General features: G+C 44.1%; 1 protein-coding gene across 1 annotated transcript in view; it reads right to left on the bottom strand.

The window, feature by feature from the left end:
- Positions 1 to 17,871, bottom strand: part of rab11fip3 (RAB11 family interacting protein 3 (class II)) — a gene marked incomplete at its 3' end in the record, with an annotated part of 52,372 nt that overhangs the window by 13,982 nt on the left and 20,519 nt on the right. Inside the window, exons 2-4 of the mRNA XM_083636257.1 lie at positions 16,512 to 16,605; positions 10,229 to 10,296; positions 5,066 to 5,238 (exon numbers count right to left, since the gene is read on the bottom strand). Coding sequence (XP_083492383.1) covers positions 5,066 to 5,238; positions 10,229 to 10,296; positions 16,512 to 16,605 — 335 coding nt within the window. The remainder of the gene's footprint in view (positions 1 to 5,065; positions 5,239 to 10,228; positions 10,297 to 16,511; positions 16,606 to 17,871) is intronic.

Here is a 17,871-nt window from a genome sequence, read left to right as displayed (position 1 = left end):
GCCTTTCCTGTTGCACAACTACAGGGTACCTTAGATGTCTGAAGTAGACACAGGATGAGGATGTCGGAATCAGCAGAAAATGTTGTCTTTCTCAGCACACAATGACAGTCAGTTTTTACTGTTTGCAAGAGAAGGGCCATTAACCTACCGCCATTCAAATCTGAACCCCCACCTTAAATTACAGCCTCAATCCTAAAATGTACCCATACTCAAAACAAAGCAGTCGAACTCTGCAGATGAGATGACATTTCATATTTCAATAGTCTTCAGCCTCTTTGACCCAAACAACAATGCAGTTAGGTCAGCTGCCATGACACACACATAATCAAGTGAAACAGTTAAGTATAATGAGCCCTTAAAGGGCTCATTATACTCGAGCTAGCTCCGTGGGGGTGGAGCTCCGCGAGTCACCGGGCGGACCTCGCGCTGGGGCAGATGCTATTATACTCAGATGCTATTATACTCAGAAGTGATCAGCATGTTATTGTACAATGGTAATAGTGAGAACAGCCCGTGAAAAGTCGCAATTAAACGCTATTATGTGCAGTACTGAGTGCGCTTTCACTCTCAAATGACCGTACATCAGCACATGAATGAATCACCAAACTTGTTTTTACTGAATAGCCGTTTCAGTTCTCAGCCCTGATAGCCTACTACTCTGTGCTGCTTTTAATCTCTCTCAATCATGCTCTCAACACAACACATTTACTTGGTGAAATGACTAAAAACGAACAGTTGCAAATCAAAGTTTAGCCTACCACATGGGTCAAGAAATGTGGTGAAAACACAGCCCATTGTTCAGGGCTCAGTGGCTTGAAAGCGGCCATGTTTGGAGAGAAGCCGTGCGGAGGTCGCGCTGTGAGAAAAATCTTCAGGTACACGGTGGGCGCCCTACAGAGGTAGCGCGCCCAACCACGCCCAACACATTTACGTAATTTGACGTGCCCGGCCCTCGCTCCACCCCTGCGCCCTTCACGGCATGGTGAGCATAAAGCAGCCTTTACACTTACCCTCTAGTCAGGCGTGAACTCAGTCCCGTACTCAGATCCCTCACATGGAGGGCTGGTGAGGAAGGAGAACGCATCTTTACACGCCTGCCACTGCCCTGGCGTGAAAGCCTCGGAGCAACTGGAGACAAAACCCCAGACAACCAGAGTGGAATCCTGAGGTTTCACTGCTTACACCGATTTGAAACGAAGCCACTCTTCTCCAGTGTGTGCGGAAAACAGAAACGCGTTGGCCTTTGAAAATGACCACGCTTCTTGTGCCCCTAATGAGCTGCCAATCTCCAGTCCCACCTGAGTTGATGGTGCGTGGACTGAGTGTATGGTGCGCAGACTGTGCCGTGCCTGCAGACCTGAGGCTGGAGCAGGAGCTGTGAGTGGCTGGGCCTTAATCAGCTTGAAGGCTAAGTAGTGGTCATCCAGCAGGCGTGCGGACTGTCCAGAGACGGGACGTCTGGGGACGCTGGGGGGTGCGACACAACGGGATGGACTGAGAGGAGGGTGGGGGGGGCGGCTAATCCTATTAAGTTTCCTAATCCCCAGTGCATGTACTCCTCGTCTTTGGCTGTAGGATCTAGCTGGGGTTTGCTGTGCTAAGTACCAGGCTTTGTTTACTAGCAGTCAATGTTCAGTCGCTACATGTGTTCAGCAGATTCAGTGTTTTTGACTGAAGAAACAGGTGCGAAGGTGTTGTTCTGTGGTAATCTAGCAGTCGAGTTTCGAGACACCTCGTTGTCATGCCATTTTGATGTCAAGGCTTATGCTTGAAGTTTGTTTCTTAGACACACACGAGGCATACAAATGATAGGGATGGGATTTATATATATACTGTATGATCCCACGATAAAGTGTCTCATATTTTACATAGAAAACAATCACATTCACAGCTTGTCAAAAAGTTCACTAGCATGCTGAAGCCATTGACGGGTCCAGAGAGAATGCCTTTTCATTCTGGGGAGTTCAGGCAAAGGAATAATTTTCTAAATTTCGGGTAAACACTAGGGATGTTAATGATTAATCGACAATCGATTAATTGATCGTTAAGAATTTGATCGATCAAACTATATGTTAACCGATTAATCGACAATGTAGGCTATGTGCTATTTTCTCTTTTTTATTTTCTTTGCTGAAATGATTTAAAACCACAAGGGCACAATGTAACTTTCACTGCTCATACAGAGGAAGAAGAAAGCCAAGCTGGCAGACAGAAAGTCCAGGGTGGTGAATTACACCCAAAAAGACAATAGCATTCAGTGTAAACATTGTAATATAATGTTGAAATATGTTAAGAAAATGGATACAAAATTGCATCCCTAGTAAACACTGATTGCTGAAACGGGAGAATACGAAGGTCCGCGAGTCAGTGGATTACTGGGTGCCAGTCAGCAGGAGAGTTAGCAGGGAGCTGGCGTGTGAGCGAGTGGGGGAGAGGAGCACATTAGGGCCGAGGCAGGCGAAAAAGGAAAAAGAAGAGAAAAACTGCTAACTCAACACTTCCTGGAATTCAAGGCTCAATCATGGAATGGGAAGTCCAAACACATCCCCGTCAGGCAGAACGCTCCGATCCGTCATCACGCCGGACAGAGCGTTCACACAGTCAGCAGATAAGGTCTCATTCCTCTCCACTTCCTCCCTCGTGCTTGGCCTAAATACTAGCCCACAAAAACACTCGCATTCAGAGACGTACAATATATAACCTCAATCTGTGGCCAATACTTGGCTTACGGAGGAGACAGGGGAAACGGATTCAAATTCAGCTAAAAGCAGCAAAGATATTCTACTCATCGAGATGCGTGGGATTGTGTCTAAGCTTTAGCATTGTCCAAAATGTCCTTCTAAAATTGGTTCAGTGTTCCAAAATGTGCCGGCCTCCTTGAAAGTCATTGGCGGCAGAAGCATCATCAGAAACAGTGAGTTATGTTTTCTCTGCTCCAGAGGCAGCACACGAGCCTACTGTGCTCCAGAATGACACATCTTGCGACCGTATTTCCCTCGGTCTTCTGTGGTCGAAGTCGAACCCTAAAATGGTGAAAAATGTCGATCACTTTTTCCGCCAAAGCCAAAGATGATGTCCTCAAATGACTTCTTTTGTCCTGACCAACAGTCCACAACCCATCCAGATAATGAGTCAATCAATCACAAATATAGTTGGTGATTAATTTTGTGTCTATCGACTAATCATTGCGGTTTTAATCCTAGCCACAGTCAAAACAGACCTACTGGTCTCTCAATACATAAGGGATAACTGGTCACTGCCCAGCACACCAGAGCCAATCACATTCATCCTAACTGGACATTTGAACCAATTATGAGTCATTATTGACTCCCGCCCAAACAAATCATCAGGTATAGAACACAAATCCATGAGAGGAAAGGGGAGAGGGGTGGGCTTACAGAAAAACACACATGAGTTTCACATGTGTCCATGTGTAGTGAAACATGTCATGTTAAATTTCACACGTGAAAAGATGTGGAACACATGTGAAACATGTGCTTTGCCCATGGGAAGCGTGTGGTTTTGGAACATTTTCACATGTGGAAAAACATGGTATCACATGTTATAACATGTGAAACATCTTTTGCCACATGTTGTATAGTAACATGTTTTCCACATGTGGAAAACAACATTTACATGGGTTTCACACGTAATCACGTAGGTTTCACATGTAATCACATGGGAATTTACATGGGTTTCACACATTTCACATGTAAAAATGTTCCAAAACCACACGCTTCCCATGGGCAAAGCACATGTTTCACATGTGTTCCAGGTCTTCACATGTGAAATTTCACATGTTTTCACATGTGAAATTTCATGTGTGAAAAATAGATATAATTTTTGCACATGTGAAGTTCATGTGTTTTTTCTGTAAGGGGGGACACGGACGAGTGGGAGCCTGACAGAACTATAAATGGAGCTGGTACAAGTGCTACATAGAAGCTATTACTCAATTCTTACAAAGAAAGAAAGAGGGCATAAAATAAAAATAAAAAATCTTACTGTGATCATTAGCAGCAGCTTATATCATCATGAGAGAATACACAAACGATTAACAGATTCCAAAACTCTTCAGCCGGTAGAAAGCAGAGAATCCACTTAGACCCACTGACGGGTAAATAATGGCAGAAGGAATCTCTCGCTGTTCAAGGTCTCTCGCTCGCCTCGTACACTGTGCACTTTTCAAGTGTTGATGACTACAGGAGCGTTCCTGTTCAGCTGTACAGAAAACAGCAACAGTCAAAGTCACTGCTGCTTCCACGCAGCTGGGCAGTGTTGCCTCAAACCACCCATGAGACTGTATGGTGTATTAGTACATGAGGACCTGTGACAGGGTATGGTGTATGAGTACATGAGGACCTGTGACAGTGTATGGTGTATGAGTACATGAGGACCTGTGACAGTGTATGGTGTATGAGTACATGAGGACCTGTGACAGTGTATGGTGTATGAGTACATGAGGACCTGTGACAGTGTATGGTGTATGAGAACATGAGGACCTGTGACAGTGTATGGTGTATGACTACATGAGGACCTGTGACAGGGTATGGTGTATGAGTACATGAGGACCTGCATTGGAACAAGTTGATGAAAATAAAACGCAGCAGCATCCTCATGTGCGTTTGAATGAGACTTTCTACCCACTGGTATCTGGGTGAATTGAAGGCATTAGGTCAACGGGGTCATGTCTGTCTAGACCCTCTTTAATCTCCCGGCCTGGTGGTGACTCAAATAGAAACGTAGTCCCTGATCCAGAGTTGGCCACCCAAGACTCGTGGTCTCTGAGCTTTGTGTGAAGGGTCACTTCAGGCAGCTGAAGATCTGACACACATTGCCAGTAAAGTATTATGGCCGGCAGTGATCATGGGCAGCACTGTGACTGCTGCCGGTCTGACTCAAATGGTAAGTGAGTTACAACTGAAAACAGATCACAGCAGTCTGGCACTACTACACCTACGTTCTTCTCAGTGTCAAACTCGCCTCCCCTCAGTCGAGGATGCAACATCTGGAGAAGATCCGAGTGAACGGGCCTATTTGCCGAGGTTGGAGTTGCTATACTGACCTATTGCTGCTGTCCTCGGGGTCGTGGAGCGTCGCCTCGATGCCGCTGTCCGTCTCCACATCCTCATGCATCTCAGGGGGCACGAGGGCCCCCGTGTCCTCATCAGTGAAGGTCTCGCACTCGCTGTACGTGCTCTCGGAGCCCAGGTACGCACTGTCAGTCACCTCGTTTTGCTAGGACAACAACAGAGACAGAAGAAGGTAAGCATACGTCATTGTGTACGTCCAATAAGCAGACAACATGTCACACGTTACAAACACAGGCCAGGTCAAATATAAATACATGCCATGTCATTGGGTTGATGATTCACAACCGATCAAAAAGCAATGACAGTGCTAATGGCTAATTTAGCGATGGAATGTTTATTTTTTATTTTTACGATAAGCAAATCATATATTCTGCATTTAAGCGCAGATCTGTTATTCATTTTACGTTTTTCCTTATCTTTGCTGACAGAAGTAAAACATAGCTGTAGAGATTGAGAAAACATGCTTCTCTGTAAGCAATGCTGCACAAAATATGCTAGTCCTACTTCTCACCAAGTGGTTATATCATTATGTAAATGATTAACAAGCACTATGGTCAGGGTGCTCAGCTTGTATCGTCGCGCACAGGATTTTTTTGTGTGAAAATGTATGTCATCATCAGGTGTATTTTGCGATCAGGAGAATTGTGCAATTTTGTGATGCAACAAACTATAGACTGGTCAAAGAAAGTGATACAAAAAAATCTGCCATTTCAAAGACAGACTATTTTCAATCTTGGTGTATAGCCAGTGGGTACCAACAAATCATATAGCATAAACAAGCTCCAGAGGCAGTCTGCAGGCTTTCAGATGGCTGTGCCAAGCAAAACGTGCTGGATCAACACCTCCAGTCAACAAGTACAGTACAAACACACAGTGAGCAAGCGTACATCATCTTAAAGCTTTCCAAGCACAGAATACCAAATGTTCAATAGGAAAAAAAACATAGACTCAAATGAGCCCAAAAAGAACAAATGTCTTCAGCTGTTTGCCACTAGAAGAACCAATCAGGCATTAAGAGCCATCAAGTAACAAGTAGGTGAGTAACGCTGGGGAGCAGAACCTACCAGTCTACGAGGAGTGTTGGGAGGAGCTGGGCCCAGAGGGCTATCCACCATGCCCAAAACCATGCTCGCTGCCGGGCTTCACTGACAGGAAGGCTGGCCTGTCGTGAGCCCCTGGCAATAACCCCTCCTTAGTGCTTCCACACTTTCACTCTCAGAGAGAGAGAGAGAGAGAGAAAACAAATGTGGAAAATATCTCAACAGCTCCACTGGGTGGTCAGAGGGGTGGAGACAGACACAAAGTCCAAAGACTGTCTACTGCCAACCGTCTACCCCTCTGCCCCGAGTTCAAACACCACAAGATCAGCACAATAACTGTTTCATCTCTGCTGCCTCAAGACTTCCACTTCCTGGCCCAGTGTGACAGGATAAATCATTAAACCATGTTCTATGGACAGAATGAAGGCTATACATCACAACAACCTGCCCTAACTGTCTGGCTGTGTGCCTAAATAAGGGAACGTTAGTCTATAACACTCCGAGGAGAGACTCTATCTGACATTAACCAGAGACTCCCCTCTTTAAAAAAAAAAAAAAAAGAGGAAGAAACACAATAACACATATGGCAGCACAAGAACACACAAAGTGCTTATGACTACTAGTATAGTGTTGCCATTATGGCTGCAGGCTGCAGCTATCGATTATTTTAGTCGAGTATTCCGCCGATCATTCCTACGATTCATCGAGTAATTGGATAGGATTACGCGGTGGCGGTTCAGGCTGAAAACACAACGGAACGTTAGCAGAAGTTGTCGACTCCGGAAGTGAAAACACGACGGAGTAAAAAAAACAAAATAAAAAGCAAACAACAGATACATCTGTCAGATCTAAACTGTGCTGGGATCCGCTGTAGCTACCCCAAAGCCCAAGATGATGACATCATCAAATGTCTTTGATCCTGACCTACAGTCCCCAACCCAAAGATGATGAGTTTACGGTCATAGAATCCAGAAAATACTCACATTTATTGAATTTTTGTATTTTTTTAAACAATTTTAAATGATTATCGATTATAAAAATAGTTGACGATTAATTTTCGGTCGATTAACGGTTGCAGCTCTAGTTGTCATTCAGTGTTCTTATTCAAGACCTAAAGTAGGAGATGGAGATGTAAATGTTAAAGGGACAGCTCACCCTAAAATCCAAAATACATATTTTTCGTCTCACCTATAGTGCTATTTATCCGTTTAGATTGTTTTGTGTTAGTAGTCTGCGTTTTGGAGATATCAGCCGTAGAGAATTCTGCCTTCTCTCCAATACAATGGAACCGGATGGCACTCGGCTTGTGATGCTCAAAGTGCCAAAAAGAATACAATTGAAAAACTCAACAGCAATGTCTCTTTCCAGAAATCATGACCCGGTTACTCAAGATAATCCACAAACTTGTTGTGAGCAGTTTTATGTAGGAACTATTTTTGACCGAACTACACCCGCTAGCTAGCTGCTGCTAGTTTCATGTAGGAACTAGCTAGCACCTAGTGAGTGTAGTTTGGTCGAAAGTAGTTCCTACATTAAACTGCTCACAACAAGGTTTGTGGATTAGCTTAAGTAACCGGGTCATGATTTCTGGAAAGAGACACTGCTGTTGAGTTTTTTGAAAAAAAAAAGTTTTTGCACTTTGAGCACCACAAGCAGAGTACCATCCAGTTCCATTGTATTGGAGAGAAGGCAGTCATCTCTACAGCCAATATCTCCAAAACCCAGGCAGCTATCCCAAAACAATCTACGGTAGATGGATAAATAGCACAACAGGTGAGAGAAAAAATATGCATTTTTGATTTTAGGGTGAGCTGTCCCTTTAAGTCAAAGGGAGAGAAAAATGTGGAAAGGAGAAGGCGGGGGGTGGGCGGGGCCTCAGCTGAACAGCATCACCTTGCCTGTTTTGAAAGCAAACAGGGCGAGAACAGCGCAGCCTTTGAGAGAGAGGAACCCTTTTCTGCCAGGAAACCAATGGAAAAACAGGGCCACGGACACAGGTGTGGCGTCTACTTCAAACATGCACAAACTCTGCTCATGGCTTCATGTAAACAGGAGATACCTAACAAGAATCTTTCATATAGAACGTGTATTACAAATCATTAGGCTTAACTTATCAGGCCATTAGTTCAGATTCACATTAATTCCTCTCTGTAGAACAGAGATCCCTCCTTGTTCATGGCTGTTTTAATTTCCATATTTTATTTTTTTGCCCAGCTCCACATTACGGTCACAACAAAACAGCGTGCAACACCAAATACACTGAATATTAGACTGAAAGGTTCAGACTTAATATGGCAACGATAAAATTAATTAGGCTGAGGTGCAAACAATTAACCAAGCTAGATGCATTTCTGGGGTGAGTTATTATCTACTGACAACAAACACATTAAAAAAAACATATAACTTTTACATCAACACACCAATAGCAGCAAGACATCAAGTTTTTAGGAATCACAGGTAAGTCCAAATAGTCTGTATTCAGTCTATTTGGACACATGGCATTTAGTCTATTCACCTTATTCTTTGCCCATACAAGGACGCTTCTGCATGACGTCATTTCGTAATCATCTTTCCGGTTTTAAACACGGAAGTAGAGTACGCCTACCGCAGTCATTTAGACTTGCCAAAAAGCTGTTTTCAAGCTAAAAAAAACCCAAACTGCTTTAAAGTTTTAATATTTGTCGGGTGAGAACGTAACATATATGTGACCAGTTTATCAGAATAACGCCTATTGGAAATCTTTAACGAGCAGTGAGGACCGGGAGCGCTGACTGTGCTGACACCGGTCGGACTAGCTATCTGTCAAACCCTACTGTAGTTAGGCTACTGGCAGTGAGAAAACACTGTCGACGTGCTTTTGTAACCAACGTTAAATGCCGACCGGGGACAGCCATCGGCTCCTCGCAGCAGTAACGTTATGAACATGTAACTGAAGTTGGCCGCAGTGCAGCTTAATTCTGAATGTTGCCAAACTTCATTCATACTGACGTTTTATTTTAAAAATGGCCGCCGCCAACTAGCGCTGAACCGGAAGAACAAATACGTTGCGTCGAATGCGGAAGAGAGAAAAAGTGGGTGTGGTGAATAAGGTGTAGCTTCAACAACTTACGCATTCCCAGTACTTCCCCCTCTTCGCCTGCGTGGTGCTCTCTCAACAGAAACACATTTAGCATCTCTCATTTCCACAACAAGCAACTTGATCAAATGGCCTCCATTGTGTTTAGGAGCCTCTCCCAAGACTGGACAAATATATCAGGCAGTGACTGTCAGGCACTGTATCAGTGCTTCTTGTTATGGTGCATTTACTGTCTCACCACACACACTCACAGTGACACACTGTTCTATTCTAATCCGGTTTGTTTGCCAGTTTATTCTAACATAACACAAGTGTTTGAGCTGGAACACCTGATTCAGCCTTACAGTCATCAACACATACAGCAAGGGAAATGGAGTCAGGAGGACTGACGCCAAAAGTGTCGCCTATACACCGTATGCCTCACCGTAAGCGCAATCTGCACTTGGCCTTACAGACCCTCTAGAATGCACTTATGAACCATTACCAACAGAGGGCGCTGATACTGTGCAGCCACTGAAACCGCCCGCAATCACAGTTCTTTACTGCTCCGAGTGCACACAATAGCCGAAACATTTCAATCTCGCCAAGGCCAGCATAAATGATGTTAAATATACAAGGTCTGTGCACAAGAGGAGACAGGAATCCCAGATATGCTAACCGCAACTGAAAGGGGGGAAAAAACATAATTCCACACATATGTAAAAAAACTCAGGCGGATTCCAAGTCATTCAATATTTGTCAAAGGAAACATAAGACGAAAATAGTCAGCCAGATGCCATTGGGTGTGTGCCAAACCAGTGTGTTCAGCGTGTGGAAATCTCCACAGTGGGGTAATGATAGCTCTGCTTAGCCACTGGGTGAGTTAGAGTGGGATGAGTGGGAGTGCACACAGAGGTCAGCCTGCGAGCTTCCCCCCTGCTCGCTGCAGTTTCGCCAGTGAGAAATCCAGGCGCAAAACAACTGGACCACACGCACAGGACTGAAGTGAATGTCAAGTGCTGTTGTGTGCGGCGCCCCACCTCGTCGTATTCTTCATGGCAGCCCGCGGCTCCGTCCCCCGGACAGTCGTACAGCTGTGGCTCTGGACCTGGAGACGTGAGAGAAGAGGATGGCGTTAATGTGTGCAGGATAAACACACACTGTCAACCAGCAAAGGAGGCTAAACAAACAGAGACAATGTGCATGGTAAACAAAGTGCCACGATATGTGGAATCTAAGAAGAGAGAGAGGAGCGGTTATAGCAGGTGGGTGAAACGGCAGCAGAGAAAGGGAAATTAAATAAAACGTCAATGTTGAATAAAACATCCCAAGATATTTCTTATGGAAGCGTATAGTTAAATTGATTTCAATGTTCGATGCAAATTGGCAAATGACAATGCAACCAGCTATGTACGCAGCATTTGGGTAATCATTTAAATTAAACTTCAATAACGCAATAAGCGTCAGTATTTTCGAGTGTTAGTATGCGCATTCTCTGAAAAGATTGAAATGAAACGGGCATTTCATTTTCAAAGATTGCCAATTAGCCAATGAACAGCCAGGAATGGGTCTCGCGCTACTTTTGCATGCTAAATAAAGCTGATAATGTACAATTTGATTCAAGGGATGAAAAACCCTTTCAAAGTACAACACAAACTGTCTATTTTGCTGCAACTCGACAGTGCTGCTTTTTTTACTCAAGAGTTCCACTTTCTACTTCCTGGAAAAAAACTGGTCCATTGGAGTGAATGGAGATGTCGGAACTCTTCTATTATACGGCTCTGGCTCAGTGGTGTACCAATAAACATTATGTAACTTTTACACTCACATTTCAAGGGCTATAGAATGTCATGTAATAAGTGTATGGGCAAAACAAAACAATAAAAAGGACAAGAAGCAGCCCATATCCAATTCAGATTTGTCAATAAAGGTCTCTGTTGAAAGCACCTGCAGACAAACGCTGTAACCTGAGAGGGGCCAATAAGATGGGCCATTGCGGGTCCTGTAGCTAGTAAACAGAGAGTGAATAGCGCCGCCCTACTGAGAGGATGGAGCACAAATAGCGCTCTCAACAGCAGACCAATATTTTTGTCGTTCGTTCCAGACATGCCATAGCCACTACAGGGGACAAGGCATTTCCATGGCCTGCAGGCTCGTCTTTATTATAGAGAGCCAAAGTGGAACGTCACTTCCTGCTTCAGCACTGTACCAGAGATTTTCATCCGCCATGTATTTTCCCATAGACATTTCCTAAAATGCCTATAAAAATAGTTTTACTTGTTCAAACCAAACGGATCAGATATATTTAGAAACAGGAGAGGTCGCATAACATTTCACTTGGACCAAAACGTTTAAAAAAAATGCGGATTTAAAGAAAATATTTTTTCAATGTTGTTGTTTTTTTTTACTTTTGATCAGAGTGAAATGTTCTATGGTCTCTCCCAGATTCTAAATATAGCTGAACCGTTTGGTTTGACCAAGTAAAACTATTTTTTATAAACATTTTACGAAATGTCTATGGGAAAATAGATGGTGTAAGAAAAGCTCTGGTACAGTGCTGAAGCAGGAAGTGACGTTCACTTTGCCTCTCTATTAAGGTTACCCATGCCAATAACATCAAAGAAGCTAAAGGAGGTGGAGGTGGCATGCATTGAAATTCATATTGAAACTAAAGCGCAGGTTGGAAGCTGGAATATCAGGTTCTGGTAGGTGGTGGTGGCAGTGGGGGTTGAAACATGAGGCCTTAAGAAGAAAGGGAAGAAAAGTTGAGCTAAAAAAAAAGGCTATTTAAAAAAACGTTGTTGCCACTGGAATTCTGTCAGCACTCAGCAGTGTGCTAGCTAGAGGCTTGGGAAGTTACGATGGAGCTCTGATCTTCACACACTAACGGGAAACTACCTTCCAGCAGGAAATGTGGGAGTGATTTTCCTCATTGCTTGCTGGACAGAATAATGGAGGGAGAGCGAGACAGGAAAGAGGGGACAGAAACTGGGTTTCCATCCAAATGTATCGCAACTTTGAATCGAATTTTCAGAAAGTCGGCAAAATAAAATGCGAAACAATGCGCGTTTCCATCCACTGCTATTTTGTGAATTATAGAGCTGTCAATCACCTCGTGTCTGAGCTGCTGATCAGCTGCTAGACCCGATATACAGCTGCTCTATTAAACACATCTAACGTTATTCATTTAAAGTTTCTTGATGATCTACAAGTAGACAAAGGTACCATAACGCAATTTCTGGATTACCAGGTGCGACTCGGCAAACTAACGTTATAATCCCAACCCGATCTCCAAACAAATTGTAAAATAGCAATGTTTGTGGACCAACGTTGCTATGTTGCAATTTCGGCTCCGAAATTGTAAAATGGTAATCCACGGAGCAGATATTAAGTGAATACAATTTCATTCAAGTCTAGAAGTGAGTCGCCTTAAAGTTAATATCCCAGTCTTCTTCTGTTTACCACGGCGGGTATTGTGCTGCGCGTACTATTATTTACCGTGTGTAGCCCTATTGTGTGGAGGCTACACACGGCATGTCATGTTTTGCAATGATCAAGGCAAACTGTGTTGTTTTTGAATGGAGAGACAACGGAATATCGCTTAAACTGTTTCCACCGCATGTTTCGCATTTTCCTTTTATCGATACACCCGACTTTTCTGCCTCCCTCAAGCGTGAAAACTTTTTTGCGATATTTGGAGGTTTTTGCGAATTAGGCAGCGTTTCCACTCTTTTTTTTTATGCGCAAATTGAAATTTCGCATCAAAGCAGGTGGATGAAAACCTGACTAGAGAGAGGGATGACCTGCAGCAAAGATCCAAAGCCACCTGACATCACAGTTGATATTCTTGTCATCATTTTAAAAACTCAATTTCTCTGTATTATTCATGAGTGAGGTCCACAATGTCTTGAGACTCGTTTTCCTGCCTAGTCAATAATTCATTTTCTATCTCTCATATTTCTAGAAAACAGCACCTCAATCCAACAGGACTGTTTTGCTATGATAATAAATAATTTGCCTGTTTGTATAGGAATATAGTTTTGGAAGGCATGACTGGAGGCAAAGGAGGATTAGGAAGACAACGCATAGTGTGGCTTGATGCTATAGAGAGCGGAGGAAGAAGATATGAACAACTCAAGAGAAAGACTGACAGTTGGATGGCCATGAAAGCCAACCTTTGTGCCGAAGACGGCACAAATTATTGATTGGTATAGGAATCCTTGCGTACATTTCCTAAAATCATTATTTGGCCAAAATACTCGTATCCTTTTGAAGGAAATATTTGCAGGAATATGAATTCAAACGCAATGTTCATGCTACAAAATCTGCACTGCAATAAGACGTCGCTAAGGGGAATGTGACAAGCCACACTGTTGATGAGGCCATGATGTCCACCATCCTGTAGCCAGCTTTCTATTGACACAAGACATGCCTGTGCTTTCTGAGGCTGACTCTGCAACAGAACTAGGAAACAACAAAGAGAGGCAGCACAGGAAGAGAGAGGACGACGAACGAAGCAGAGAGGGAAGTGAATAATTCAGGCGAACAGGACCCTCTGCCCCAAAACCCCATCTCTCTCTGCGACTCCCTCTCGGAAAACCCTGCCGATCGGCCCGTGGGTCTGTGCGTCTCATGCTTTCTACCACATGACTTATTCATGGTCCGGGTAACCGGAGCTGCGAGACACAAATCGATAGGCTGGACGGACTGAGGCAAGCGGCACACCGCTGCAGTGACGTCAACGCAACCGCTAGTGTATGTCAACACAGCCAGCATGCGCTGGCAACAGAACTCTTTGTGATGAGGTCAGTATTAGCCCCGGGCTGTCACGCTATGATGATGACATCAACGGCACAGACGCGAGAGTTGCTCAGCACATCAATTCATCATAGTTCACTAACTGGTAAGAGACGGAAAATCATTTCAATTTAAAGTTCCTGTGAGATTTACACGTGACAGCAGGATGGACACTGGAAATAACGTCTCGGGGGCAACGTTCTCTGCTTTTCTTTCCACCCTCCTTTAAATGGCTGAGGTGAAACCTGATAGACCTGACGACTTGGCTGTCAAGAGGGAGAGAGAGACCTGACGACTTGGCTGTAGAGAGAGAGAGAGAGAGACATGACGACTTGGATGTCGAGAGAGAGAGAGAGAGAGAGACATGACGACTTGGATGTCGAGAGAGAGAGAGACCTGACGACTTGGCTGTCGAGAGAGAGAGAGAGAGAGACATGACGACTTGGATGTCGAGAGAGAGAGAGACATGATGACTTGGATGTCGAGAGAGAGAGAGAGAGAGACATGACGACTTGGATGTCGAGAGAGAGAGAGACCTGACGACTTGGCTGTCGAGAGAGAGAGAGACATGACGACTTGGATGTCGAGAGAGAGAGAGAGAGACATGACGACTTCGATGTCGAGAGAGAGAGAGACCTGACGACTTGGCTGTCGAGAGAGAGAGAGAGAGACCTGACGACTTGGCTGTAGAGAGAGAGAGAGAGAGACCTGACGACTTGGCTGTAGAGAGAGAGAGAGAGAGAGACCTGACGACTTGGCTGTCGAGAGAGAGAGAGAGACCTGACGACTTGGCTGTAGAGAGAGAGAGAGAGAGACCTGACGACTTGGCTGTCGAGAGAGAGAGAGAGAGAGAGAGAGAGAGAGAGAGAGAGAGAGACCTGATGACTTGGCTGTAAGAGGGACATATATGGGCCCTTACATCTTACAACCGTTTTGAAAGGCTCATAAAATGGGTCAGGAAGGCAGCAGAATGGTTAAAAAAAGAATACCAGTATTTTGAGACCAGTAACAAAGAATTTGGGTCAGTTCTCTTTTCCTGACAACATTAGCTGTGAGCAAAGGGGTAGCTGTGGGGACTGTGGGGACAACAATATTTGGCACCGTGGGGAGTGTAGATGTAGATAGATGTAGATGCAGACTCAAAGTCGGAGCTGCTCAGCCGTTCTTTACAGCAGCAATGGGTAGCGTAATGCTAACTTCAGGCTAACCAATAGAAAAACAGATGGTTGTGGGCCCCTGTGTTATCACGGGTGCTTAAGCCTCGCCATCTCCCTACTGTTCGAGGAATCTCTGTGTGTTTATCGCATATCTCGAGGACCGTTCGTCTGACCGACTTCGCACTCCGAGGAAGTGCAGCGTTGAATTTGGTGCAATTTTGGACATGTGACGCATTCAATACATTTTGACTAAGCACTGCACCGCCGGGACGCCACGGTGGATTGCAGCAAACAGCCCTTTCACTAAGCGTGCCAGCGAGACGCAAGATGTGTGGCGCGGCTTAAAAATACATATGAAGTTCACAAAAGTGCTTTTCACACTACATGCTCTTAGCCCGAGGCTATCTAAGCCCTGGGCTAAGAGTAGGGCTAAGATAGCCTCAGGCTAGCTCCTTTTCACACACGCATTGTTAACACAGGTTGTTTCCTTGGCCCGGTCTCTGGTTTAACACTGGCAACTTTTAGCCCTGAGTTTAGATGGAAAGTCTGGGCTAACCCTGCTCCAGAGCAGGGCCAGCTAGCCGGGGCTAAAGTCGGGGTTTAGCCCACTTTGGAGTGGGCCAGGATTGTGCAAGTGTGAAAGCTTTCTTAGACCTGGGCTAACAGCTCTCTTAGCCCTGGGCTAACAGCTCTCTTAGCCCCAGGCTAAGAGACGGACTTAACCCCAGCAAAGTGTAGTGTGAAACATATTAACACATTAACATATTAGCTAAATCTGTCAAAGGGGAGACAATTATTAAATTATTATATAATTACACTACCTGGGTGGTACACAGCGAATTACATTTTCAGTAAATTATGTATTGCAATATATCGCAATATGTATTGTATCGCAATGTATCATGATACCATCGTATTGTGATACATATCGTATTGTGAGGTCCTTGCCAATACCCAGCCCTAATAAGGAAATCAGCGGATCAGGAATCAGGCTGGAATAAAGTCTTCAGATATAGAAACCAAAATGTGTTACACTATTCTTTAGTGGTGATAACTTATTCCATTGTTTCATTACCTGACACTGGGAACAAGCAACATTTTATCTGTCAGACTATTTTTAGTAGGTAGGTTCCTCAATGTAATGAGGGATCTCCAGAGTTTTAGACATCAGGCCAATTGAGTCCACAAAAAGGGGACACGGACACTGAGTCAAAAGCTTAAAAGGGAAAACAATAAAACAGGTCATTGACGACTTCAAACATATCAGTCCTAGAAACGTTTATACAAACACACACACACACACACACACACACACACACACACACACACACACACACACACAGACAGACACATGCACACGCTGACTCACCTCCATTGCTAATGGCAGAGATTCCACGGTGGAAGTCTTCAAAGCTGATCACTCCCAAACCGCTGGGATCCAAGAACTTGGTCAGATCCTTCACCTGAAAGACACGAGTCAAAACACATTATAACAACAACAACAAAAAAATCTCCCATCATCAGATCAGATGGACCGCCGGGATCAGGATTGCTAAATCCGATCTTCAGGGTGCCGAGTGCTGCTGCCAGGTGCTTTTCAATCTGTGTGTAATATCAGGGACTCATTTCAACCTGAGCCTAATGAAGGCCATCTGAAACCAAGGTCACCAGCACTTATTATTTTTAAGGAAGCTTTAACGTAGACATATCACTTTTGATTTTTTTTTTTACTCATCATCGAGTCAGTTTTTATTCATCGAGTTGCTTTTATTTGCTGGTTTGGGAATCTGATCCTGACGAATAAAGAACATCGTGATGACGAGCTCTAAAATCACTGTCTGAATGACCTCCATCTTGTTTATCAGAAGAGGCAGGGTCACCAGGAAGGCTCAGGATATTCTTCGTGACCCTCTTCTACACGCTCTTTATTCTGAGTCTTCCCTCAAACACTCGGGGCAAAGGTACAGTATAGGATGCCTAGTTGTAGCAGTAATAGATATGGTCACCTTTTGTCGCAGACGCTATCCAAAGTTTGAAGTTGTACTGTACTACTGAATCTGTACAGTATGTCCTTTAAGCTGTATGTGTTTTAGGCCCAAATCTATGATAGATAGACAGACAGACAGATAGATAGATGGATACAATAGACCCCTTATACGCCTACGTCACAATGACAACAAGCAGCGTCAGATGCGCAAGACGGAGGCAGAAAAACAGACTCCGCGCAGCCCTGTCAAGTAGTTTTCCAGTGGCCCGAAAACTATTCGAGCAAGACATGTCTTCGTGTTGTGCAGTGCGATGCCAGAATCGGAAAGCTATTGTAGCAGAGTATTCGGGTCCGCCTATTCACACTTGGTTAATAAAATAATAAACGATAGAGCCAGGCTGTAACGTTATAACTAGGGATGCACCGATTGCCATTTTCTTGGCCGATTCCGATTTCCGATTTTTGAATAGTCTGACTTGCCGATACCGATTTTTGCCGATTCCGATTTTTTTTTCTAAAAACAACAATTGACAGCTTACACAAACGTTTTTGTAACTTTGTTTGAAAATTAAGATTCATAGAACAATTCTTACATCTAATGGGGATCCAAATAATCTTATCTTATCTTATCATTTGCATGAAGTAGGACCATCTCACTCAAACACATCTCAAAATAAAAGTGTTCCAGGTTAGGCTACTGGACAGAGCTTTTTTGTGCAAATACAATGAATACAAAAATTAA

Source organism: Poromitra crassiceps, assembly GCF_964638095.1.
Source record: "Poromitra crassiceps genome assembly, chromosome: 4".
Taxonomy (NCBI): Eukaryota; Metazoa; Chordata; class Actinopteri; order Beryciformes; family Melamphaidae; genus Poromitra; species Poromitra crassiceps.
The sequence above is the reverse complement of the archived record's forward strand: the minus strand, read 5'-3'. Positions and strand labels throughout refer to the sequence as shown.